Raw genomic sequence first — 25,457 nt, forward strand, 5'->3', positions numbered from 1 at the left:
AGGTATTTGTATCTGGTGTGGATGCGGTCCGAAGAGTCCTAGCTACAATTTGTCATAACTCTCTCCAGTGTTTAATAGCACAGCTAATAAAATTCACTCGAGTCCTTGTTTCTGGCTGGTGATTCTTAGTATTGGCATAATGGCTGAACAAACATAGAAGCTATACTTCAGATGTTGTGAGGAGATAGTGAAAGACAATGCAGAGACTGCACTAGCTGTGAGGTTCCCCACTACCTGCTGAAATCCCTGAGAGCTGGGTCAAGTGGTGGAATGTCAGACTGTGGTGCTCCAGGAGCAGTAAGTAGTGCTGGCTAGGTGTAGCAGCAGAGATCTGTGGCAGTGGAAAAGCAATGGCTACAGAGGCAGTAGTGGAAGAGAACAACAGCAGCTGTGAGCCAGTTGCAATGGCAGCAACAGAAACATTGCTTGATGCCTTCACCAGTGGTCAGAGATGAATCATCATGAAGGCACCTCTGAACTCCAATCTTCCTTAACCAAGGACAGTCAACTGTGAGTTGGATGGAGGGGGAGTGATGTGTTAAGGACGTTCATTTGTCAGACTTACATACCACAAGGTGAGAATCTGAAATAAGACACTACCTAACACACTGGTAGGTGGGTGTTTGCCTATGATCACATGCTTTTGAAGTGTGGTTGTGGTGTTTTCCTAAATTAAAGCTGGGTTCCCTTTTATTAAAAGCTCTCTCTTGTTATACACAAACTCAGTGCTTATGAGTGGAGAAATACTCTCTCCTAGAGGCATCTAGGGAGATGTTAGGTTTTCCCAGATTATTGGCAGGGGCGGGGGCAAGGGAGGGCTTGAGCCAGTTCTATTTTGTGGTAAGAGACAAGATCTTGGACTAGACAGATCTTGGGTCTGATCCACTGTAACAATTATCTGGTTTTTTTAGATGGCTGAGTCCCCCTACATCCCATGAATATATTAAATTTATGCATCATAAACAATTGCTAAATGTTGCTTTGTTGTTGTTTTTCAAAGTATGTTCTGATTAGTTGCCTGAAACAATCAAAATTATAATGACCATCAAAACATCTGTATTTAATTCACACTTGCTAAGTAACCTAATGCTTGCCTCAGTGAACCCTTCTGGGTAATCCCTGGCACAGATTATAAGGATAATTATCCTTATAGATGATGTGCTAGATCCTCAGCTGGTGTAAATTGGCCAAGTTCCTCTGAAGTAACAACACCAGTATTGTGAGACTTGCAATGAAAGCAAAAGAGTTGTCAACAATTCATTTATAAACTGTGATACAAGGCAGTCATATGGATTAACCTTCTAAATTAATTTCTACTGGCATTAATCTTAAATCAACTAAATATAATTTAAGTAAAAGGTATCAACTAGAAACCACTGTAATCAATTTATTTAGTACATTTCATCTGATCAGTTTGTTCTGAAACCTTTTATAAAATAAGTAGAAAAAAATTCATGCTTAATGGAGTATTACATTAATACTGGATGATGCAAAGGCTGCAGAGTGAAGGGATGTCTCTCTTTGGGGTATAGATTGTTATTACACTCTTGGTGCCTGCACCTAGCACAAACATAATGTCTAGTTCTTAAGTACTTTCATCAGTAGTTCATAAGCCCTTTTCAAAGGAGATCAGTATCATTATTCCCATTTTACAGACGAGAAAACCAATGTGGTCGGCTTCTGGATGCTACTGTATTGAAAATGTTTGGTAATAATTGACCTTAATGCCACACTTTTCATATTTCCACTTCTTGATTTTTTTAAAAGTTTTACAGTAGCTTAATATTTCTGGGGGGTAGCATGGTTGGTTAAATTTTACTCTTTGGCATTCTTTGAGTCTACTATCCCCTTAAATTACATTTTAGTAATCTTAATTTCATCATGATATCATTTTTGGTTTGGGAATTTACACCCCAATCCTGTAAACACTTTTATACACTTTTATGCCTAGGGAGGTTGTGGAATCTCCATCACTGGACATACTTAAGAGCAGGCTGGGGGATAGACCACCATCAGGGGTGATCTAGACCAGGAATGGCCAACCAATTAGAGACAAAGAGCCAAAATAGAGGTGGATAGAGTGCAAAGAGCCAAGTATTATATATTTATTTGTATATATCTATATAGAAAGATATATAGGTATAGTACACAAAATGTAGTGATTAAAAATAACATTAAAGGACATTTTGGACAAAAACTAATAAAAAAGTCTCTAGTCACTTAAACTCACGTCCAGTCCATAAATCTTCAGCGAACTTGACAAGGAACAAACATCAAATTAACAAACAAACAAACTTAAAAATACAGTAATATTCTCACACTTAAAAAAAAAAAAGCACCCCCACATGTATTTTAAATTTAACGCTACTGCTCTATTATGTCCTGTGAGATTTTTAAAATTAAATTGAACTGAGAAGTAAATTAGCACAATTTGAAGTGCTTGTCCCAGACTGCAAATATGAGAGGTTCAAAAACAATAAGGGCGAGACTCATATCTCAGAATAATTGCTTCAGCCTTTGAATTTTCTTTAGAGAAACACAGTGTCAACCAGGTACATGCTGATTCTTTTTTTGTCCTGGAATTTAAATATGACATCTGTGTTGGCTGCCTTATTCTGCATCCATAAAGACTTTGAGTTTAAGGTTCTTCAGCCCCTGCCCCCAAGAGTCAGGTATTCCCAGCCGCCCCCCCCCCCCAACCCAATGCCTCCCTTCTCCCCTATAGCCAGGCACTCCCAGGCTCCCCCACCCCCGCTCTAATCCAATGCTCTCCCTCTCCCCCAGAGCCAGGCACCCCCAGCCCCTCCCCACTCTAACCCAATTCTCCCTCCCTCCCCCAGAGCCAGACACCCTGCCTCACTCTAACCCAATCCCCTCTCCCTGAGCCAGGCACCCCCGCTCTAACCCAGTCTCTCTGCCCTCCCCCCGAGCCAGGCACACCCCCCCCCAGCTCTAATCTAATGCTTCCACCACATGCGTCTCCGTCCAGGTGCTGGGACGCCGTGTGTGAAGCGGCCGGCCGTGAGCACTCGCCAGGATGCCATGCGCAGAGTGGCCGGCCATGAGCATGCTCAGGGGAACATGCAAAGAGCAGCCCAGCTGTGAGCAGGTGTTGGGGCACCTTGCGCAGAGCGGCTGGCCCGAGCAGTCTGGGCACACGGCTCAGAAGCAGCAGGAGCCGCATTTTTTAAATCAAAGAGCCACATGTGGCTCAAGAGCTGTGGGTTGGCCACCCCGATCTAGACAGTGTTTGGTCCTGCAGTGTGAACAGGGGATTGGACTTGATGATCTCTCAAGGCCTCTTCCAGTTCTAGTATTCTATGATTCCATACATGTGCTTATTAATCACAAGAATGTGAATAGGCCTGTTGATTTCAGTGGAAGTACTTGCATGTTAAAGTTAAGTATATGTACAAGTATTGATAAAGATTGAGATGCTGGCCTATTAGGGCCTCAACCATAGAATCAGATTTGTAAAAGTTGGCCCCTAGGCCTGTGTGGAACCCACTGATTCTAAAGGGAAATGCCTGGATTGGATAACAGGAGTGAGGCGTAAAATACCTACGCTAACAGAAATCAGAAACAATATTAACTTTTATTAATATAAAAGTATAATTACCTAACTAAAAATATTTCCCCTCCAGGTCTTTGCCATTTATAAAATCCTTTCTGGGTTAGATACTGCAGGAGCTTAAATACATGGTTCTTGGTATACATTTCAATACTTTTTCAGGTGATATAATAAAATGTAATAATACTGAATGCATTTTGGGAGTTGAAGCAAATACCTCCCAACAAATTTAATTTAAGCAGTCGATCACAAGTCTGAGATATACTATAGCTGTTTGTAGTTGCTAGTGAGCTTCTGCAGTGGGAGACAGGTTGTTCTCTACTTTGCTGACACACTACAAAATTTAAAGCTTCCTCAGGGTTTTGTAAAAATTTCACTTTCCCATTTAATTTAGACCTGACTGATGCCGGATGTAACATGGAATGTTCTGTTGTATTTTATTGTTCCTCAGGAATTTCAAGTAGTTGTGATTGACATTTCTTGGATTTCCAGGGCTGAAATCAAGGGCAGAACAAGGCAGAACTCAGTACTGAGTTAAAGGGGGACCAGGATTTACCCCTGGCTAATTTTAAGGAATAGTTTTGTTGTCCTAAAAGCTTAAGCTGTTAAAAAATTTAAGTGTTCTTGTGAATCCTCCTGAGGGGACTGAAGTCAATGGGGTAATGTGGATTTACCCCAGCTGAAGATCTGACCTTGAGGATTTTCTGAAAACCAAACCAACCTACAAACCATACTGAGATGCATCACTTGGGATCAGATCAGGGAGAAGCTCCCAATAGCTGAGGAGTTTGCCACCACTCAGCACAAGAATACTTTGTTTACCCACAAACTCTGGGGGCAAGGAAAATCTTGTTACAATTAGCCAGAGGGAAATCCACAATTCCCTGGACCTTTGCCCTGAAATCTTTGTCCTTCAATGGAGCTATCATGAGGGGCTGGATCCTGCTTGTATTCAAATGAATGGAAAAACTCCCATTGACTTTTGGTGCAAGATCATGGCATAACTGGCATTCCTGGTAGACTGAGTACATTACCCTCAGGCAAGCCCTCAATTCTGACATTATTTCTTCTCAGTCTCCTTCCAGATCCTTTTTCCTCCACCCCCACTTTAGGATTAGGGATGTGAATGGGTAACAAGTACCTGATAGCATCCGGTAAGGTTTGGAAGGGTGGGGACAAGAACGGGAGCTAGCTGCAAGAGCTGGTTACCCCACTCATGAGGAGGTCAGGAGCAGGAGCTGACTGCCACACATGTGGAGGGGCCGGGAACAGAAGTCAGCCCCCTGCACTTGGGTTTGTAACCTCCTGCTGCCGCTAGCCTGGAACATGAAGGGGGAGAGGCTGGGAGCAGGATCCTGCTTAGTCAGTTAACTGGTGAAACCTCTGATTTAACCGGTTAATTGACTACCTGGGATTTTACATCCCCATCAGGATTAAAATATTGTTGTTGATTCCCCTCCTCACTGTGTCCAGAGTGGTGGTTTTCTCCGCAGTGCCTCCTAATTACCGCTCAGCTTCTGGGGCATTGATACCTGGAGTTGGAGAGAATGAGCCAAGCAGCTGGGTTCTGTACATTCCATCCTTTGTTTCTGTCTCTTCCTCAGCTTGCTCTGGTTATCCTTTTTGCTGACCATGATGATTCCCTTGGCTATTGGGAGAAAGCGTGAGAGGTTCTTGGTGTGGCAGCATTCCTGGCATACCTCTTGGATTCAAAATGCAGGACAATGTAGCACTTTAAAGACTAACAAGATGGTTTATTAGATGATGAGCTTTCGTGGGCCAGACCCACTTCCTCAGATCAAATAGTGGAAGAAAGTAGTCACAACCATATATACCAAAGGATACAATTTAAAAAAAATGAACAAATATGAAAAGGACAAATCACATTGCAGAACAGAAGGGGGATGCGGGGGGGTGGGAAGGGGGAGGAAGGAAGGTAAGTGTCTGTGAATTGCTGATATTAAAGGTAGGGAGAGTGGGATGTTTGTGAGTTAATGGTATTACAGGTGATAATTGGGGAAACTGTCTTGGTAATGGGTGAGAAAGTTCAAAGACTTGTTAAGTCCTTGTTGGTAAGTGTCGAATTTTAACATGAATGACAGTTCAGAGGATTCCCTTTCAAGTGCAGATGTAAAAGGTCTTTGTAGCAGAATGCAGGTGGCTAAGTCATTTAGAGAGTGTCCTTTCTGGTTAAAGTGGCAAGAAACTGTTTTCTCTTTGTGATCTTGTCTGATATCTGTTTTGTGGGCATTAATCCTTTGGCGAAGTGTCTGAGATGTTTGTCCAATGTACATAGCAGACGGACACTTTCGGCACATGATAGCGTAGATTATATTTCTGGATGCGCAGGAATATGTGTTCTTGATCTTATAACTCACTTGGTTAGGTCCAATAATGGTATCAGCAGAATGAATATGTGGACAAAGCTGGCAACGGGGTTTGTTGCAAGGGAAGGTACCAGGGTTGGTATTAGTGTGGTATGTCCTGTGGTGGTTGGTAAGAATCATTAAGTCATTTAGAGAGTGTCTCTTGGATTCAGTAATGCCTCTAACCGGAGTGAACAGTCTGTCAAATTATCCCCTTCTTAGTCCCACATACAATACTGCTTTGAAGAGTGACATCCATTCCTACTTGTCAGTTCTAGACATCATATGGATTCAAGATAATCTGACCACTTACAGCTTTCCTTGATCAAGGTCCAGAATAGGCCAAATTTCATTTTAAATATTTTATTTTATTTTTCAATTTCTTTTTTATACGGCTCAAAAAGCATAAAATAGCCTGGGTTTTATTTAATACCCAGTGCTTGTCTAAGCTAGTTTGATTGAAATTTCTCTAAATAGTGTGAAATGCAGTTGAAATAATTTCCTATAGGTGAAGACATTTGTGTGTGAAATTTCACATTAATGTATTTGTCATATTTGGAGCCATTTTGCCCCCTAGACATTTTAGTTTTCCTAATCATTTTGCAAAACGGCCAGATTCACATTACAACACACAAAGCCGTTTGGAAAGCCCTCTGAAAGGCCGTCTCTTTCAATGTTAAATTAATTAGTCTGTGACATCTATAACCTGAATCAAGAAATGATAGGTGGCCTTAAGGGTAGTTGGAGGGAACTGATCATTATTGATATAATACAAAACCAAAAAAGGAAAATAAAAATGTGAATTGCTGCAAAATCGCACCCACAGGGGGACATCCGTGCCTACGTGGAGCATTACTGGGACTTAGCACAGGGTTCTGCCTATGTGGTTTGTTCTGAAGAATCAAGGCCTATATTTGTATTTTTAAATTGTGTGTATTTGGTATTTTCCTATCCTCTACCATTCATATGTGACTTTTAGTCTTTGGCCCGGATTCTGTGCAGAGTCCTTTAATAAGTTACAGCATGGTTGAAGGAGTTGAAGTATGGAATTGTGGCCTTACATTATAAACACTTTGGGTAAGGACTGTGTCTATCTACTTGTGTTTGTACAGCACCTGGAAGAGTGGAGCACTGTTCTTCTAGGTCGGTGTTTCTCAAACTGTTCCTATTTTATATATGGAAATATTGAGACCCTAGAGAATTGGCCCTATTTGACAGACTGAAGCAGTGGGGGGAAAAACCTCTGTTCTCCTCATTCTTTTTGTTATGGGAACTTATTGGCTGAGTTCTGCTATCAATGGTTGAATCAGTGACAATTTTTCCAAGTGGCAATAAAGATAAAGCAAGACATTTTTGTGACTATTAGGGTAGGGTTGCCTTGTGTCCAGTTTTGTACTGGACAATCTGGTATTTGAGGGTTTTGTCTGAGAAACAAATGGAGAAATTACCAGACATATAAAATGTCCGGTATTTTCTAATTAGGTAAGTTTTATTATAATTAGGTGTATCAGCCCTTAGCTGTGAATTTCCTGGCTGGTAGATGTGCTCACACTGCCTGAGTGTGTTTACCTGCCAGGCAGTTCGCAACTACTCGAGGGAGGGTATGTGGGAGGGAGGGGGCAAAATGGAATCCCCAGCCAGACTCACTCCTCTGCCAGGGTCTGTAGGGTCTGCATGTGCCCAAGTCAGTCCCGTTCCCCCCTTCCCACACCTTCTCCTCCCGATCTCCCAGTCAAACCCTGCTGCCCCCGTCCAGCCCTGCTTCCAGCGGCCAGTTCCCCCCACCTCCCACCAATCTCCCCTGTCAGCCCTGTTCCCCCAGCGACCCCCCCCCAACCAGCCCAGCTTCCCCCGTCCAGCCCTGCTTCCCGCAGCTGGTTCTCCTGTCCTCTTCCTCCTGTTCTCCCCTGGCCAGCCCTCCTGCCCCCCATCCAGCCCTGGTTCCTCCGCGAGCCCTCCCCAATTTCTGCTGGACAGCCCCACTGCCTCCAACCCTGCTTTTGCTACCTGCCCGCCTGCCCCCCCCATCTCCGTGGGACAACCTCCCTAACCCCAACCTTGCTTCTGCCCCTGCCAGCCTCCCCCATCTCCGCAGGACAGTCCCGCTGCCCCCAACCCTGCTTCGGCCGCCCGCTTGTCCCCTCCCCCCATCTCCGCGGGACTGTCCCGTTGCCTCCAACCCTGCTTCTGCCGGCCACCCACCTGGACCTCCATGGGACAGCCCTGCTACCCCTAACCCTTCTTTCTGGTGTCCGGTTCTCCCTTCTCCCCGCTGCCACCTCCTCCCAGCCCACCCCACTCTGCTTCCCTACCGGCAGCTACGCTGAGGCCCTGTATTTTTTTCCCATGGCCCGGTATCGGGCCGCTGCCTATAGTTTGGGAAACGCTGCCCTAACTAATAAACTAGACTCTATTGGCAAATTAATTTGAACTAGTTCCCTGGCTACTTGTCCATTTCTAACACCTGCAGAAGATTTTGAAAGACAGCAACTTTCTTGTTTTGAATGGCAATATATGTGGTATTACAGTATTTGAAAGGCCCAAACCAAGGCACTTCTTTAAGAATGATTTGGCTGCACCAGCATACATCTGAAATAATCAGTAATTCTTGCTTAGTTTGCTGTCTTGATTTCCTGAAAGCTCTAATCTTCAGAAAAACTTGGGATTTGCTTCATAAAAATGTAGCATTCTTTAAATGTTCCTCCTCTATCTGGTTTCTTCTCGCTGGCTGATAAATACCCTATCGTTTCCCATTCAGACTGATGTACTTACCAATACATTAATTTTCTCCTAGCAGAGATAATTTCCTTTTTCATTATAATCTCTACAGGTTACAGATGGAAAAGACCTAATATGTCATCTAATAGGGCTATTTCCCTAACAATACAGGATTGTTTCCTACCATGTATAATTTTGGCGTGGGCCTGATCCACTGATTTCACTGATTATATTGAGGTGTATGAAGCCTTTGTCCTTTCTTCTTTTAAAAGTCTCTGTATAGAACATCTACTACTTTAGACATTTTGCAGACCCTGCTGAATCTGCTTTTTGGATGAGGACAGCCTGTTTGTCTAAGATCCAGGAAAATTCTGGCTCCACTGTCTTTTGGGATTCTTCCTCTTAGCTGTTGCTCAGGCCTTCAGTATCATCTTCTCTTGAGATTCACCGATGTCACTCTGTTCGTAGAAGATGATTTTAATTTCCTGTCTGTTAAATTTCTTGATACTGTACAAGATTTTTTGCTTCTGAACCTTCTGGCTAACTTCGGATCTCCTTGTTGAAATAAGATTCTGGGAAGGCTCTTCCATTTGGGTTCATATGTATTTTAAACATATCAGTATAAAACATGCAGGGGAGTTCACAGCCTCTGCAGGCTCCTTGGCAAGGTGTGTGTGAGGGGAGAGGTGGCTCCATGCTCTCGGAAGGGGTGGGGCCTTGGGGAGGAGGAGTGCGGCCGGGAGCAGCCAGCCCTCCATGCCACCTGGAGTACAGCGCCCCCCACCCCAGCACTGAAAGCTGCATGGAGGCAGTGCTCTGAATCACTGGGCCTGGGTGCATGTTCCCCCTTTACCTCGACTCCTCCATCCCCATTGGAAGGCCTGAAAACATGTCTAGAACAGAAAGGCGCCACTGTGGGATTTTGCTTTGAGTCTATCCACGAGACTAGCATCATATAGTCACTATTATGGTTGTGCCACAGTTCTGAAAATCTTTTCCTAACACTTCTAAGAAGCTATAAATTCAGTTCAAAACTCTCCGTTGTAAACTTGTTTGGCCTAAGTTTCGTAGCAAGGTCCTTGGGTTCCAATTTATTCTGCTGCAATGGACTGGGAATTTTGTGGCAACTTCGTTTATATTGAGAGAGAAGATTTTTAAAATGAGTTAATTATGAAAGACTAGTGCAGTCTGTAGTATAACCTCTTCAGTGGTGTTCCTTTGGAGATTCCATAGGATTTATTTCTCACTATTTGCATACTTTCAGTTTTCAATGTGACTCATTTTTGCACTGGCAATGCCTAACTGCATCAAAGAACAAAGGTTGGGAGGGAAAAGAAGGCAGAGGCTGTGGAAGCTGGATGAGGTCAGGCGGTTCACTTGGCAGCTGAGGAGGTGAGAGAGGCGGTTTGGGATTGTGGAATCAGCATGGTGGCTGGATGTGGTTTCTAAAATTAATCATCATCTCCTTTCTCCAGTGCCAAGGTTGCATAGGGGTGAGGTTATGAGCTGATATTCTTGCTCATTTTGTTAATTTCCTGTCTTAAGTAGGTAACTACACTGCCAGCTGCTTCAAGTCTAGGCAGCCCCCTCCTCTTCACTACCCATTAAAAGTGCAAGGGTTGTACCATGACGAGATTAGAGTGGGACTTATAGCAGGGGCTGAACTAACTATTGGCAAATTGAACAATTGCCTAGAGTGGTAGATTTTGCTTAAGGCAGCTGGAGTGGCTGAGCCAAACCTGAATGGTGCTGCAAGCCTATGCAAGAGGTTGCCATTCTGCTCCTTCAGGTTTGGCACCACTGCCCCCATCAAGATGGAAGGTTGACAGGCCAAACGTGAGTAAGTTGTGCTGTGATTTAACCCTTAGCATCCTCCCACATCTAATGACCAAACCATCAAAAGGCTCTCTCCCTCCCCTCCCCCACATAGTCTGACATGCCTCCTAGAATGGAGGTTCTCATTTGAGGGGGATAACAGGGAGGAAGGACATTGAACTTATGTCTAGGGCAGCAGGTTGTCTTGAGCAGCCCCTGAGTTATGTGCTGTGGCCTGGTTGGATCACCGCTCTCACATAATATACCATGATGTTGGCCCTGCTGGTGTTTGACCTATCAGCAAGATCAGCTAGCAGGAAATCCACTCCCCCTTTGCAGCCCTCTTCTAAAATGATCAGCAGTGAATCAGTTATCCAAGCTGACATTTCTCTGTCACTGTAATCAGGACAGAACATATATAGAACCAAAGCCATGTGCCCTTAATCAAGATGTTATATCCTAGTGCCAGATTTTCATAATTGCGTGTGTATGCATTAGTATGTATGCTTTGTATGTAGCATAATAGCTACTGCATGCACAAATCTGGATACCCATATACAGTTTTTAAAATTATTATTTATATTTATTGGATGGCACCCACACATGCATGAGGAAATTATGTATAAAAGATGGGGCCCTACAACTCAATATTGGGAAGGAAGGAAAGCAGGGGGGCCAGCTTTGCTGATCTCCTGGGTAAGATGGGGGGAAAAGGGGCAGAACTGAGCTCCTGGAAGAGGAGGGGCCTCCAGCAGAAGGGGTGGGGCTGGGGCCTGCCTGGAGTGTGCTGCGCTGGCTGCCTCTGACCCCCGATACCTTCTCAAACTGCCCAGCTGGCTGTGCCCATGCTTTGCCCCCAGTCCTCTCCTTCATTCACCATAGCTTCCCCAGTCTCCTGAGGCTTCTTGGCCTTCACCCCCGTAGAGGTTGGGACTGTGCAGCCAGCCCTCCTGTGGCACTAGTTAGGCCTCAGCTGGAGTACTGTGTCCAGTTCTGGGCGCCACATTTCAAGAAAGATGTGGAGAAATTGGAAAGGGTACAGAGAAGAGCGACAAGAATGATTAAAGGTTTAGAGAACATGACCTATGAAGCCAGGCTTCATGAACTGGGCTTGTTTAGTTTGGAAAAAAGAAGATTAAGGGGGGACATGATAGCGGCTTTCAAATATCTAAAAGGGTGTCACAAGGAGGAAGGAGAAAATTTGTTCCTCTTGGTTTCTGAGGACAGGACAAGGAGTAATGGGCTTAAAGTGCAGCAGGGGAGGTTTAGATTGGACATTAGGAAAAAATTCCTAACTGTCAGGGTGGTCAAATATTGGAATAAATTGCCAAGGGAGGTGGTGGAATCTCCCTCTCTGGAGATATTTAAGAACAGGTTAGATAGACATCTGTCAGGGATGGTGTAGACGGAGCTTGATCCTGCCTTGAGGGCAGGGGGCTGGACTCGATGACCTCTCGAGGTCCCTTCCAGTCCTATGATTCTATGATTCTATGATTCTATGATTCTATGCCACCCATGTTCTGGGGCCAGGGCAAGGCACATGCCACTTACCCTAACCATGCTCCCAGGGCTGAGGAAGTCTGGGGCTGCACTCCATCCACGAGGTGGGGTGACTTGCCCCTACTGTGGAGGGGGGCTGGTTCCCATGAGGACCCTCGGTGGCAGGGGTGGGATCTCGGGCACAAGTGGCGGGGCTGGAGCTTGCTTCCCCTAGCCCTAGGTTCATCCACAATCCACGAAAAAGTGCACAGGCAGTTCAGTTTCCAGAAAATAGCTGAAAAAAACTCAACATTCTTTCTCAGGAATGATTTCATATAATGACAAGATGACTTTCAAAAACACCCAGGATTGTCATTTACATTACAAACCTCTAGAGCAGGCTGGAGACCTATTTTGTGCTGTTACATAGAAGAGGAGAGCTCTGAAAGACTATAAGAACGGCCGTACTGGGCCAGCCCAAAGGTCCATCTAGCCCAAGTATCCTGTCTTCCAACCGTGGCCAGTGCTAGAGGGGATGAACAGAACTGGTCCATTCTCTGTCATTCATCCCTAGCTTCTTAGAAAGGTTCAGGACATATTGCTTCCCTGTCGCTCAGACTGGAACTGGTCAGATAGAGATGTGAGCAGACTGAGATTCTCTACCCATTTAGGGGCCATCCGTCATTTTCATCATTACGAGTGCAACTGTTCTCATATGGGCGTTGGAGGATGTCAGTGTAACATCTGGGATTCGGAGATCAGATAGTGACAGAGCAGCTTTTTACTGAATGATAAGTCTGCCAGTTTGATAGATCAACCATCCAACTTAACAGTGCTCCAGGACAGACTGCCTACCATAGAACATGCAATGTGTACAGCCTAAGTACTACAACGGCAATATGTGAGGACACACAAGGCATGAAGTCTATAGCAGTGGTGGGCTACCTGTGGCCCATCGGGGTCCTATTTGTGTGGCTGGGGAGACATTTTGTTGACTGTTGTCCATGCACAGGGTTGCCAAATTCTGCTGGTTTCCATCCTCATAGCTTTTATTTCTACTGCTGTTACTAAAGTGACACATAAAGCAAGGGCACGTGAAGTGAGGTGCATGCTGACTACACACAACATGGATTGGATACAGAGGGAGTGTGTGGCTCTCACAAAGTGCTGCTACAGTACAATTGGCACACGTGGCAAATTCTAGGTACTCAAGTGCAGTTAAGAAAACTACCCTATTTCAGGAGATCATCTTGATTACAACAATCTTGCGATCCACTGAGATGGAGGAGGCCCACTCACTAGTCTAGGTTGCTCATCACTGCTGTAAGGCTGACTGCCCTCAGATAGATACAGCCCGGAATACAGTACGTGTAGTCCTAGAAAAGCAGAAGACAATTGGGGCCTAATACAGTCCCTATTATGGTTAGTGAAAATATACTCCCCTTGACTAAATAACACAATCGTGACACACAACGCAATTTGCTGGATTGTCCTCTGCTTTTCTTTCTGTCTTTGGTTAGCTGACTGATAATAAAATTTTCTAACAACAAATCCAAAGACACTAGGTATGTAACTATAGTGGCCTAATAAACCAGAACAGCAATTTAATGTATTGTTCTGGATCAGGAAGATATTATTGGGCATCTACTATATTTGCATTTCCTCTCACATCAGCTTCAGGTAGCTGCTGGCGCCTGTATGCGAACAGCTTCCTTCCCATATCCCATCCCTCTTTATACAGTCACAATTTTAAGGCTGCCTCACTTATGCTCCTGTGGGTGTTATTCACCTCTTAATGAAAATAAGAGTCGAAGTGTTGCCTGCTTGGGAGTAATAGGAGGCATATGGCTAGATTCAGAAGGGGAATTTGGCTGCCTAACTGCCACTATAGGTGCATAAGTACAATATTTTGGGACCACTGGTACTACTCTGCGGTAGTCTGAGATCTCTAGGCATCTAAGTTTCCACTGTTTAAATCCCTGAGTTGCCTAAATATTAAAGGCTGATGATGCATTCAGCCATCCAAGGGCAGACTGAATGGGGAGGGTGTGTGTGCAAAAGGGGCAGTTGCTCTGGGGCCTGATGAATCAAAGGGGCCTGGGACTCTCAGCTACTACTACCGGCAGCAGCTGGAGCCCCGGGCCCTTTAAATCAGAGGTTCCCAATGAACCCCTGTCTGCTGGGCTGCGGCACATTGCCAGGCTATGCCCCCAGCTTTTATTTAGCTCCACCCACTGGGGTTCCTGGGAATTCCCGCCCTCTTCCCCACGCAGCAGCTGGGTAAGTGGGGTGGCTGGTAGCCAGGTGGGCTGCAGTTGGAACTGAGACCACGATGAGGGGCCTGGTTCCAGCTCCAACAGCCATTATGGGGCCTGGCTGGTGGGGTCAAGCGTGGGGCAGAGAGTAGCTGCCCCAGCCCCACTGAATGTCACGTGGAGAGCGACTGCCCTGGATGGCAGGGCCAGGTGTGGGGCAAAGAGCGGCTGCCCCGACCAACAAGCGCTGTGTGTTGGGCTGCTGCCCTGCAATCCTGTTCTCCTGCCTCCCTGCTCTGCGGGAGCTTCCCGATGGCCTTAAGCTTCTCCCAGCCAGCGGGTTCATACATTATTATTATGCATTATTAAGTGCATAGGAAAATACGAATGTGCAGAATGTCAGCCTTGTTAACCGCTGCCTCTCTAATTCTGGTGCAATTGAGGCAAAAGCTTTAGACTGCAGAATACTCTTTAACAATTACTAGCAACTATGTGTCAGCCGATGGTCAGGGCAATGTGTGTGTGTTACACACGAGTTTTCAACTGCTGGGACACAAGGCCCCGTCGCAGCGGGCAGTCTAGGAGAGACTGACGGGCACCCCGAGAAGTTTAACGTCCGTGTCTTTACCGCTAGGACTGGGGTCCCATCGCGGAGGGCAGCCAACAGGCTGACAGACACCCCAGAGTTTATAGGAAGAGCTTATTACATCTCAGATTTCAACTGCTAGGATACAGGATCCCTTCGCAGCGGGCAGTCTAGGGAAGACTGAGAGATGCCCCCAACGGATCTGTCCTCTGGAAGTGACATGATCCAAAACACCCAAGCTCTCCCTATACCTGTCCCTTATGACCAGCTGGAGTTCTTTTAAATTGTGCTTGGTTCTGTTACAGCAACTGAAGGAGTCAGGTTAAAACTTAACCAGTTACAGGTTTATTAAAAAGGCTTATAAAGCATGTGGTTACAGTGGCTATTGCTCTATTTCTTAACTGCTAGCAAATATAGATCTTAAAAATGCTTACAAAGAAAATAAAGATAGAAAATAGAAATAATGGTACCAAGTGACAGCTTAATCTTTAAAGAGCTCTAAGTCTATGTGTACACTTAAGACAAAGGACCACATCCAGGTACAATTTTTACCCCCTTCTGTGCCTCTCGACTCCAGCGGGTCAAGCCAGGGCCGGTCCCTCTATTCCTAGGAAAGACGAATATGAGGTGGGTGTCCCCATGGAACCTCGGGAGGCCAATCACCTAACCCGACCAGCAGATAGATGGTAGATTGACACTCAGAATAAGTGTGCTGCTGGACCCATCTTTATACCCATAGGGGCCCGTATCCTCTTTCTTATCTAAGATGCCAAATTGTACTGGTCTGTTTTTGTGGCGCCAGTTCTTACAAGCAAGTTTCAAATAATTTACACTTGAAAAAGAGATAACTAAATTGTGAGTACTGCACATTTTTTCACTGGGCGAGAGATTCCTCCCCCCGCGGACGGCTGTGTGTTCGTATCAATATGGGTTTCAGTCAAGGACACTCCTCGGCAGCCTCTTGGTCAGCAATTGGCGTATCTCTGTTTACAGCCATTCAGGGTCACTGAGCTGGCATATCCGGGCCTTCTGTTCAAGGCTTTTACTGCTCTGTGTGCCCTGCATGCTCCAGGCAAGCAAAAATGGATGTTACAGGGGGGTTCCTGTCTGGCTACACTATGTTATTGGTTTTCTTTAAAATATGTATGTGCATACAGATGCAATTTAAAGCAACATGTGACCTCCCAAAATTATCATAATGAATATGCAAATGTGCAAATAAACTAATTACCATAATGAATATTTCTGTGCCGGTCTGCCGACAGTTTTTTAATGTATTTTCCAGTCCATGGTATAAAAAAGGTTGGGAACCACTGCTTTAAATCACTGTTGCATGCACAGAGGTACTCTGAGGGCTGGGGGAGGGCTGGGGGAGGGCTTCCCTGCCCACAGACCCTGATTGGTCTGGAGGTGGATGAATGTGTGAAGTCTTGGCCCCCTTCCCACAGAGAACTGCCAGCTGTTCTGAACAGCAGGTGGTTCCCTCTAGGCCAGGCATGACCAACCAGCGGCTTGCGAGCCACATGCTGCTCTTCCTCCCCTGTCAGTGTGGCTTGCAAAGCTGCCGCCGCGCCTCCTGAACATGGCCTATGACTCCCGGCTCCCTTGTGCTCTCCATGGCAGGGGAGCTGTCCGGATAAACATGGCGGATCCAATATGGAGGCAGCGGCTGCTGATGGGAGCCTGCTGAGGCCAAAAAGCCTTTTTAAAAGGTAATTTTTTTTTCTTTTTGGGGGCTTTTTTTTTTCTCTACAACTCTACAACTTTTTGCCCTGGCTCTTCGTGCTGGATCCATTTGGATCTTGGCTCTTTGTCAGAAATGGGCTGGCCACCCCTGCTCTAGGCACTCACGCCCCTGGCGGTGGGAGGAGACTTTGTGCGTTTCTCCCTTTGCCCCCAGTCAATCAGTGCCGGGGGGGGGGGCACATGTGAAGTCTCTCACTTCCTGCCCCCATCCTGCAAGGAGCACGTGGTGCATAGAAGCGCCGCACACTCCTTGCACAGTGGGAGGAGTGTTTGGGCACTCCCCACTGCCCCCAAGCCCTGATTGACCTGGGAGCAGGGAGAGCGTGAAGTCTCTTACTCCCTGCCAGCTTCTCCAGAGCTCCAGCTTCTGCAGGATATGGCTGAGAGGATGTTGAGATGTGGCAGCTCTGACCTTGAGCTGTGTCCTTGAGTTTGGTTCCAGAGAACATCCTTTTGGACCCCAGTTTATATAGTTAAAATGTGGGTCCTATTTAGCAAGACCTTAGTTTAAAACAATTGGTTACAGTTCTACAAGACAGTGGGTTTTTTTTTTTAACCAATCCTGGGCGCCACTGAAACAATTCTTCAATCATACCCCACCATCTTAGCTGATTTAAATTTTGGAAAAGTAATTATGCTACAGACAAACTATCAAAGAACCCGACAGAAACCATACAGATAAACAATAAAGACATAGGGACCATAAAGGCAAAACAAATGTTGATACATGATTCCTTCCGAGACAGAATGCAGTCAAAGTTTTCTTTAAACCCCTGGTTGATTTTTTTTTTTTTTAAATCTGGTATTGGTGAGTGCTATTGGGACAAAAGCACCGTCTTAACAGCCTGTTAGTATATCGTTTTGATTCAATTTAGATGGAATGAGAACATTTTAGCTCTTGACTGCTGCCTATTGTAGCGCCTGCTTCTTGCTGCAGCCCATACACAGCCAGGACTGTGTTCAGGGAAGCTAGCCTCTCCCATGGCTACCCTGCTGTTTTTAGCATAATAGTTCAAGTATATCTCCTTGAGTTGGAATTTACAGCTTCTAGTCAAAGCTCAGCCCTCACAGCGACGAGTAGGGACTTGAAGCTAGGGGGTCCTACCTTCCAGGTAGGTGCCTTAAGCATTGGACAGTGGCTTGCAGTTTCTCTTGGAGTTGTTCCACTGGGTAATGAAATATTCATTAGTACATGGGGGTTAGAATCAGGGCGATGTGTGTCGGGGGGACAGCATGAGTAGGCACATGTCCCTCCCGCTCAGCCATGGCATTGAGACAAGGGGCTGGTCAGTAGGCGGAGTGGCCAGATTCCCTGGGAGGCCCAGTGGACTAGCAGGGGGCCTGGTGTCCACAGCAGGGATCTGTCCCCTCGCACTCACTGGCAGTGGCAGGGAAAATAGAGCAAAGCGTTGCTCCTCTGGTTGCTTCGCTTGGTCCTGCCATGCTCCCACCCGCACATTCACCAGTGGGAAGCAGAGTGACACAGCTGAGGCAGCAAAGTAAGCCAGGGCCGCATTGCTCCACTGGTGAGTGCAGGGGGGCCCGACCACTGTTGCAGCCCCAGCTCGCCCAGGGCCCATTGGGCTAATCTGAGTATGGGGAACCATCCCATCCATAGGATGAGTGGGGCGGCTGCTATGGGGCCCTCCAAAGCACGGGACCTGGGGTGGCCGTGCCGAGCCATCCAATGGACAGCATGGATGTGCACAGAGCTCCCCTGGCAACAGGGACATACCAGCAGTGGTGCAGAGCAAGCAATGGGAATCTGCTCTAACACCACTATGTTACCAGTGCTGGTGCCAGAAGTGGTGGGGGGAGTAAATTGCCAGGAGCAGCAGGTAGGGTTGGGGGACACACTGGGGGTGTAGCCCTGCACCCAGAACCCTGCCATGGAGGGATGCCCGCTGGTCTACTAGGAGGATTTGAGGACTGGCATTTGAGCCCTAAGGTACACTTTTGAGATCCCTGATTTTAGTTATATGAAGTGGGACAGCTTCAGCCAGGGTGACTGAGAGAAAATGCATTTCTGAATACGTCAGAACTCTGGCAGGACTTGGGGAATCAGAAGCCCTTTTGAAGGACAGGTATTAGGTTGCACCCCTTCCCTTCACATTTTTCTATTGGCTCACTTAGGGCAGCTCCCCGCTCAGCATGCTGGGAATTGTTGAATCCCATTTTAGGCACCTAACCCTGGGCCTGGGGGTTCGTGAATGTCATTAGGCAAAAATCTATCCCTGATCTTGTGAATTTCACCCATTGTGCCTTTCCGAGACGTATTGCCTTCCAGCTGGGGCAATGTACTGCTCTTTCCTCCAAGTCCTGAATTGTTGGATTATATTCATTATTATTATTTGGGCAGCACACCCAGGGGATGAGCAAAGGCAAGAGTGGAACCAAGAGGGGCGAGTGGCAGCTGCACCCCACTGGATGGAATGGAGACCAGGAAGTGAGACCCAATGGACCTGTGGTAGGTAAGAACCCCCAGTATTTTCCTTCCCAGCTTGGAGCCAGCTGTCTCCTGCCAACTCTCAGTACCTATCCTCAGCACCAGTGTTTTCTCTAATCTTTTCCATCCATGTGCAGAATTTTTGTGTGGATTGAGGCATGTGCAGATGTGCACCACTAGCAGAAACAAAACCCTAGCTGTGGGCACTCTGCTAATCAGGTGAATCTCTCCTGAGTGGTTGCACAAGTGCACAGTGTACAGCGAACACTGCTCAACACCCTTAGTCCTCCCTGCTTCTTCTCAGGGGGCTTTCAGCCATCACTCAGTTGAGGATACGATGGAACTTTTCTTTCATAAGTAGCCTGCGTGAGCTATACAGATGTTTTGCTGAGTCTGATTTAGCTGATATTGTAAAACTCTGTTGGCCTGAGCTAGCAAAATCAGTTCATTTAACAGGGTGCTGCAGCAGTAGGTAATCTGGTGTAAATCTCTCTTGCTCTTTCTAATGCAGATAACAGGTTGGGGGTACACTCTGCAGGTACCTTGCGGTGCCTTTGCCTGCTTTTTAATCTGCACTGTGCCTCTATTTTGCTTACCGGGGAAAAATGCTGAATTCAGGGAAAAATATTTTCTTCTTCTATAGCATCTTTTCATCAAAGACCTCCAGCTTTAGTTGCTGAAGCCACACAACAACCCCAAAGTGGTTTTATTCCCCTTTTGCACATAGGCAAACTGAGGCTGATGATTATTAATCTTAAGTAATGATCAAGATTGACACTCCATTTTGCTAGGCACTCTACAGACAAACCAATGGTAAAAGACAGTCCTTGTCCTGAAGAGACTGCAGTGTCAATACACAAGGCAGACAAAGGATGGGAAGAGAAACAGGTAAGAGATGTTAAATGACTTGCCTAAATTTCCACAGCAAGTCAGTGGCGGAGCTGAGAACAAGGCCCAAGCTTCCTGACTTGCAGTCTAACGATCTCATAGGCTGTATTTGCACACAGGCTGGGGGTGTGATCCTAGCTCATATGGACATTATTCATGATAGCTCTGATCAAGCGAATGTGCTAAGAACAATGTAGCTGTGATATCGTGGGCAGCAGAGAGCGGCGGCATGGTCTTGCCATCCTGAGTAGACATTCATAAGGTCCAGGAAGGTGAGTACTCAGTGCAATTAGCTCATACCCCTGCTGCTGTGGTGACACTACTATTTTGAGCATGCTAATTCAGCGTGATCTAGAGTGAATATGGCTAGGCAAGTGGGGAGTCACGCTCCAAGTGTAGCTATAGCCAAAGAGGGAATCAAATCATTTCCCACATGAGTCCAGGTTGTTCAGTCTCAAGTATACATGGACCTTCTAGATCAGTGGTTCCCAAACTTTTTTATACTGTGGACCAGCAAACTCATTCAAAAACTGTTGGCGGACATGCATGGAAATATTTGCATATTCATTATGATAATTTTGGGAGGTCACATGTTGCTTTACATTGCATCTATATGCACACAATACCTGCGCGCGCACACACTTTAAAAAAAAACAACAATAAAATAGTTGCTAATATTTGTTAAAGAGTATTCTGCAGTCCAAACCTTTTGCCTCAATTGCACCAGAAGTGAAGCAGCAGTTACCAGGTCTGATGGGGCTGACACATTCATTGTTTCCTATGCACTTAATAATGCTTAATAATAATGCTGACTGGGAGCAGCTTGAGGCCACGGGGAGGCTCCCACTGAGCAGGGAGGCTGGAGAACAGAGTTGTAGGGGCAGCAGCCCATCACACGGTGCTTGGCCCTTCTGGATGGGGCAGCAGCTCTCCGCCCCACACTTGTCCCCACCAGCAGGGGCTGTGTAGTGGCCGTTGGAGCTAGAACTGGGGCCACAGGGAGGCTGCCTCAGCAGGCACAGCCTCACTGCTGTCCCAGTTCCAGTTGCAGCCCATCTGGCTACCAGCCGCCCTACTTACTCTGCTGCTGCATGGGGAAGTGGGCGGGAAGGGAATTCCCTGGGAACCCCAGTGGGTGGAGCTAAATAAAAGCTGGGAGTGTAGCCTGGCAGCATGCCACAGCCTGGCAGACAGGTTCATGGCCCGCCGCCTAGACTCTTTCCCAGTTCACTGTCTTTCCCCCCACTTAGGGAGGGCTTCCCAGCCAGCTCTTCCGAAGCTGTGTGAAAAGCTAATCTTGTTCCCTGCTGCTGCTGCTTCCAGTCAGCTACGGCTTTTCAGGATTCTGTTTCCTGAGCATTCCCCACTCACTGCAGCTATGGCTGCTCTTTGTAGCGAATCAGCTTCTCTCAGACAGGTATGTTGCTCCTCTTCCCCAAAGCGGGTGGGGGCTGGGGCTAGAGCAGGATGGCCAGTGGTCCAGAACTCTGGGAGCTTGGGACTGGTGCTTGGGCTGGCCAGTGCTTGGTGCTACTGGAGTGGTGCCTGACAGTGCTCTGGGGTAGGGGCCAGCAGGGGTGTAGGGACAATTTTAATACTGGGGTGGCTGAGAACCTTTGAACCAAATTGTGAACCCTGTAATGATGGAAACTGCTTCCAGCCAGAGGTTGCTGCATCATCTTGAGCACCTCTAGTTACAGCACCTATGTGCCTGTTGCTGGGGTCACCTGGCACTCCCGAATGACTGGGGCTTCTCTGGCTGTGGAGGAGTGTGTGGGGCTCTGGCAGGCAAAAGGGGAGAAAGAGGCAGGGCCTCGAACATAAATGGCCAGGCCAGTGTTACTGGCTCGGAATGGGTGGTTCATACACTGCCCAAGAGCACAATGATACAAAAGATTGTCTTTTTCAAGCAACATCATCTTATTTTGAAGGTAGCTAAGCCCAGATCGTCAAAGGGATGTATGAGTCTATCTCCCATTGATTTAAATGGGAATTAGAAACCTAAAAGCCCCAGAACGTGAGCCTTAATGGCTCCTCTTTAGTAAAAGGTATAAAATCTCTTTTTCTCTTTTGCAAAATGCGTAGCTGGATTTGGTTTACCTTAAGTCAAGCTGCTGCAGCATCTACACTGAGCAAGGCCAACGGGAGCACATGCTCCCATCGGCTTCCCTTACTCCTTGCAGAATGAGAAGTACCGGATACTAATGGGGGCTGTCCTCAGTGTTTGATTTGGGGGCGGTCTACATTAGACCCGCTAAATCAAATGCTAGAAGATCAACCTCCGGGGGGTTGATCTTCTCTGTAGTGTAGAAATGCCCTTTATGAAGTATGGGGGTAGGAATTGTGTGAGGTGTATGTACACAATATGGTATAGCAATGTCTTATGTTTTTTTTTCTTTCTAGAAGTTCAGTATCCTCAAATATCCCATCAACTTCTACCTTTCTCATATGACCCATCACAGCTACCCCACTGCCACTGAGGAGATTGCAAGATTGGAGACTGACAGTCACATACACTTGAAAAGTAAAGCTTTTGTCTTTGTATGTTGTTTCTGTGGAAAATTGTCCAATGCAGTTTAAAATACTTCTGGGGCTATTTAACACAATATTGACTAGTTTCCGCTTTTGGGAGCAGTTGAAGGTGATTATAAATCCCTTTTGAAATGACTGTTTGTTTCTTCTGTTCCTGAATCTATTTTAAAATTAAGACTTTTCACATATATTCAGTTCTGTACTCTTGGCTGGTTCTGCATCATTACATGTGATTGATCCCAGAAAAAATGGCTCTTGACTTTCAATGGTCACTTCTGATCCTGTTTTTGTATTGTAGAAAGAAGCAAAATGTCCAGATTTTTGTGTGTGTCTTTATCCCTTATTTGTGCAATTGCTTCATGGGTTGTGATCTCTCACATCTTGTGCATCTAGTCTGAAAAGTTCTATAACTTGCCTGGCACTTGCTCCATGTTGCCTTTGAGGGTTTATTACGATTGCTTTTTGCAGGTGTGCTATATTTCCTATTCTGACTTGTAAGTTGCTTCCTCTAGGTTTCTTTCTGGCAGCTACTGCTCTCTATTTTGATTTATTTTTAACCATTTCTGATTGCCTTGCAAGTTTCTATGGCTGCGGGAAGGACTCAGTCCTTCTCATTTACAGTTCCTCTGACAGTCCCTTGTCTGAGATGCCAAACATTACTCTGGCCCTAATGTGCTCTTCAGAAATCAGTTTTTTGCTATGTCATGCAATCCTCTTTAAAGATTCTTGCTAACTACATTAGGCTGAAGTTCAAAATGTTCATCAACATGGGGAGAGGATATCATAGGCCAGGGGAGGCTAAGCTTCCCCTAATCCAGACTGTGGCCCTACCCAATCACAGCCCCCAGGCTGTAGCTTTGCTCCACCTGTCCACTGAGGCTAGCATGCAAGATCCGAGTCAGGCCTGCCGCTAGTCAATGGCTGGGGCAGCACTTGGGTTGGCCTGGAGATTGGGCCAGCAGCTCAGGACAGTGTTGAGATGGCTGGTGGCCCCGTGCTTGGTCTGGTGCTCAGGCCAGGCTGGGAGCTGGGCTAGCTGATGCACCTAGGGCAGCCAGTGAGCGGCTCAGGCAGCTGGCATGGATCAAGGCTCCTCTGGCTACAGGGAGGGCTCAGGGCTCCTCCGGCTGGGTAGGAGGAGATCAGAGCCCTGGTGAGTGGGTGATGGGCCAGGGCCTCAGGCAGAAGGCACGGGGTTGGTGGGCTAACCTCCCCAAGTGGGGCCACACTCATCAAACTTAACCAGCACAGTGCAATGATTCTGGTGGCTCTCCTCTTCCAAGGCAAAGGATTTAATGATTTGTTCAGCATCCCTGCCCATGGGATAGCCAAGAGAAACTAATCTTCACGTTCTCATAGTCCTCATGATGTTTAGTTGCAATATGAAAATGTACAAACCACTCCTTTCCAATCAGGCCAGCTGATGGTTGAGAAAATCTGAAGTTCTTAGGGGGATGGAATTTTGGCATTTTGATGAAATCCTGCAGTCTCTCTCTCTGTCTCTTTCTCTATCTCTGTGTTTTAAGACATCAGGTCAGTCACAGAGAGGTAGAGGTAAAATGGGTGGTGGGCACAAGAAGAGCTTCATTGTAAGAAAGAATGGAGATTGCCTCCAGCACTCAGTGAAAATGTGCAGCTGCGTTCTTCACACAGTGCCACCTAATGGCTAAATATTGCTACGTAGTTTGAGCTTGCTATCCCGCAGTGCATTCTTTAAAAGACCAGAGCCAACACTGACATATGAAATAACTTAATTGGTCTGTAAAACATTATAAAAATGAATAAATGCTGTAAAATATTGTACCAGCCCTTTGCTGCTACCACTGTTAATACATATTGCTAACCAACTGCTGCATATCATGCCAGAGGTGGCGGCATCTTTGTGGTGAATGAAATGAATGCTTATTAAAACGAGGTACAATTCTGCAGCTGTTCTAGCTCCATAATCCCTATTGACTTCATTTGGTTCTCAATCAACTTCAGGATAATTGTGCCTATAGGAGCTACCAGAATGAGTCTGGTTTGTCCTAAGAGATGTAAGGTGATTATTTTTGTCAATGGTTAAATAACCTTTTTTATAGTTTGAGTCACTGGAAAGTCATTTCAGTTTCTGCACAGCTAGCTTATAATGCTTTTTGCAAGTAAGATCTGTGATTTCTTACCATAGAGTGCAGCCTTAAAAAAAAATACATTTTGCTACTTAGGATAATCTGTAGAAAGACTCTAGCATATTTCCTAAAGTGTAGACTTCAGAAAAACCATTCAGACTAATAACAGTAGTGAACATTGTGTTCTGTCAAATTCAGATTCTTGTGCTATTTCTAACACCATGATATCGGACTCCTTTGGCATTTTTCAGATCATTGCGATGACTATTATTATTGTCCCCATTTTATGGTAGTAGTGAGAGAGAGGTGAAGTGACTTGCTTGAGGCAGGCCATACGGTGAGTCATTGTCAGAGACCGCGTTAGGACTCAGGATTTCCTGTCTTCTCAGGATGAGCTTTATTCCTTCAGATCATGCTCAACCCACTAGTCAGTCCTTGTTCAAAAAGAATAATCTAAACCGGCACATGTCTCACAAGTAAGTCAAAGTGAATTGTGTGTGTGGACTGGAACTGAAGCTGTATTTATTTAATGTGAATGTAGCATTATAACTGTTCTGGGACTAAAGTTATGAACATGACCAGTTGCTGGGAGTGGATGCCAAGTAACCATCTGATTTGTTTTTACTGACAGATATGCTAAACTCACTCTGTCTAATTCAGATCTGAGTCATGCCAATTCCCAACCCTGTAATCCAGTCAAGGATATAATATCACTGTAACTAATGCAGATTTTTCTCTGGCACTTAGGAGTGAAGCACATGCCAGAGATTCATGTGAATCATAAGGAAACTGTTCCCACTCTCGAGTACATCAAGTTAAAGGAGAGAGCTATTTCCATAGTAACCACATACGGTAGGTCAGATGATGACTTTCCAGATTTCCCACTAGTGGTTTTGATACTGAATTATTTATATAGTGAATTTCGCTTCTCAGGTCTAGTTGCCTGA

General features: G+C 45.9%; 1 protein-coding gene across 1 annotated transcript; it reads left to right on the forward strand.

The window, feature by feature from the left end:
- Positions 1-350: 350 nt before the first annotated feature.
- Positions 351-25,457, forward strand: LOC142827432 (uncharacterized). The gene is made up of 5 exons (XM_075923077.1): positions 351-444; positions 18,896-19,007; positions 19,774-19,870; positions 22,274-22,394; positions 25,258-25,457. The coding sequence occupies exons 1-5, from the start codon at positions 351-353 to the stop codon at positions 25,455-25,457; spliced, it is 624 nt and encodes a 207-aa protein (XP_075779192.1).

The sequence above is a fragment of the Pelodiscus sinensis genome, chromosome 2 (assembly GCF_049634645.1).
Source record: "Pelodiscus sinensis isolate JC-2024 chromosome 2, ASM4963464v1, whole genome shotgun sequence".
Lineage (NCBI taxonomy): Eukaryota > Metazoa > Chordata > Testudines > Trionychidae > Pelodiscus > Pelodiscus sinensis.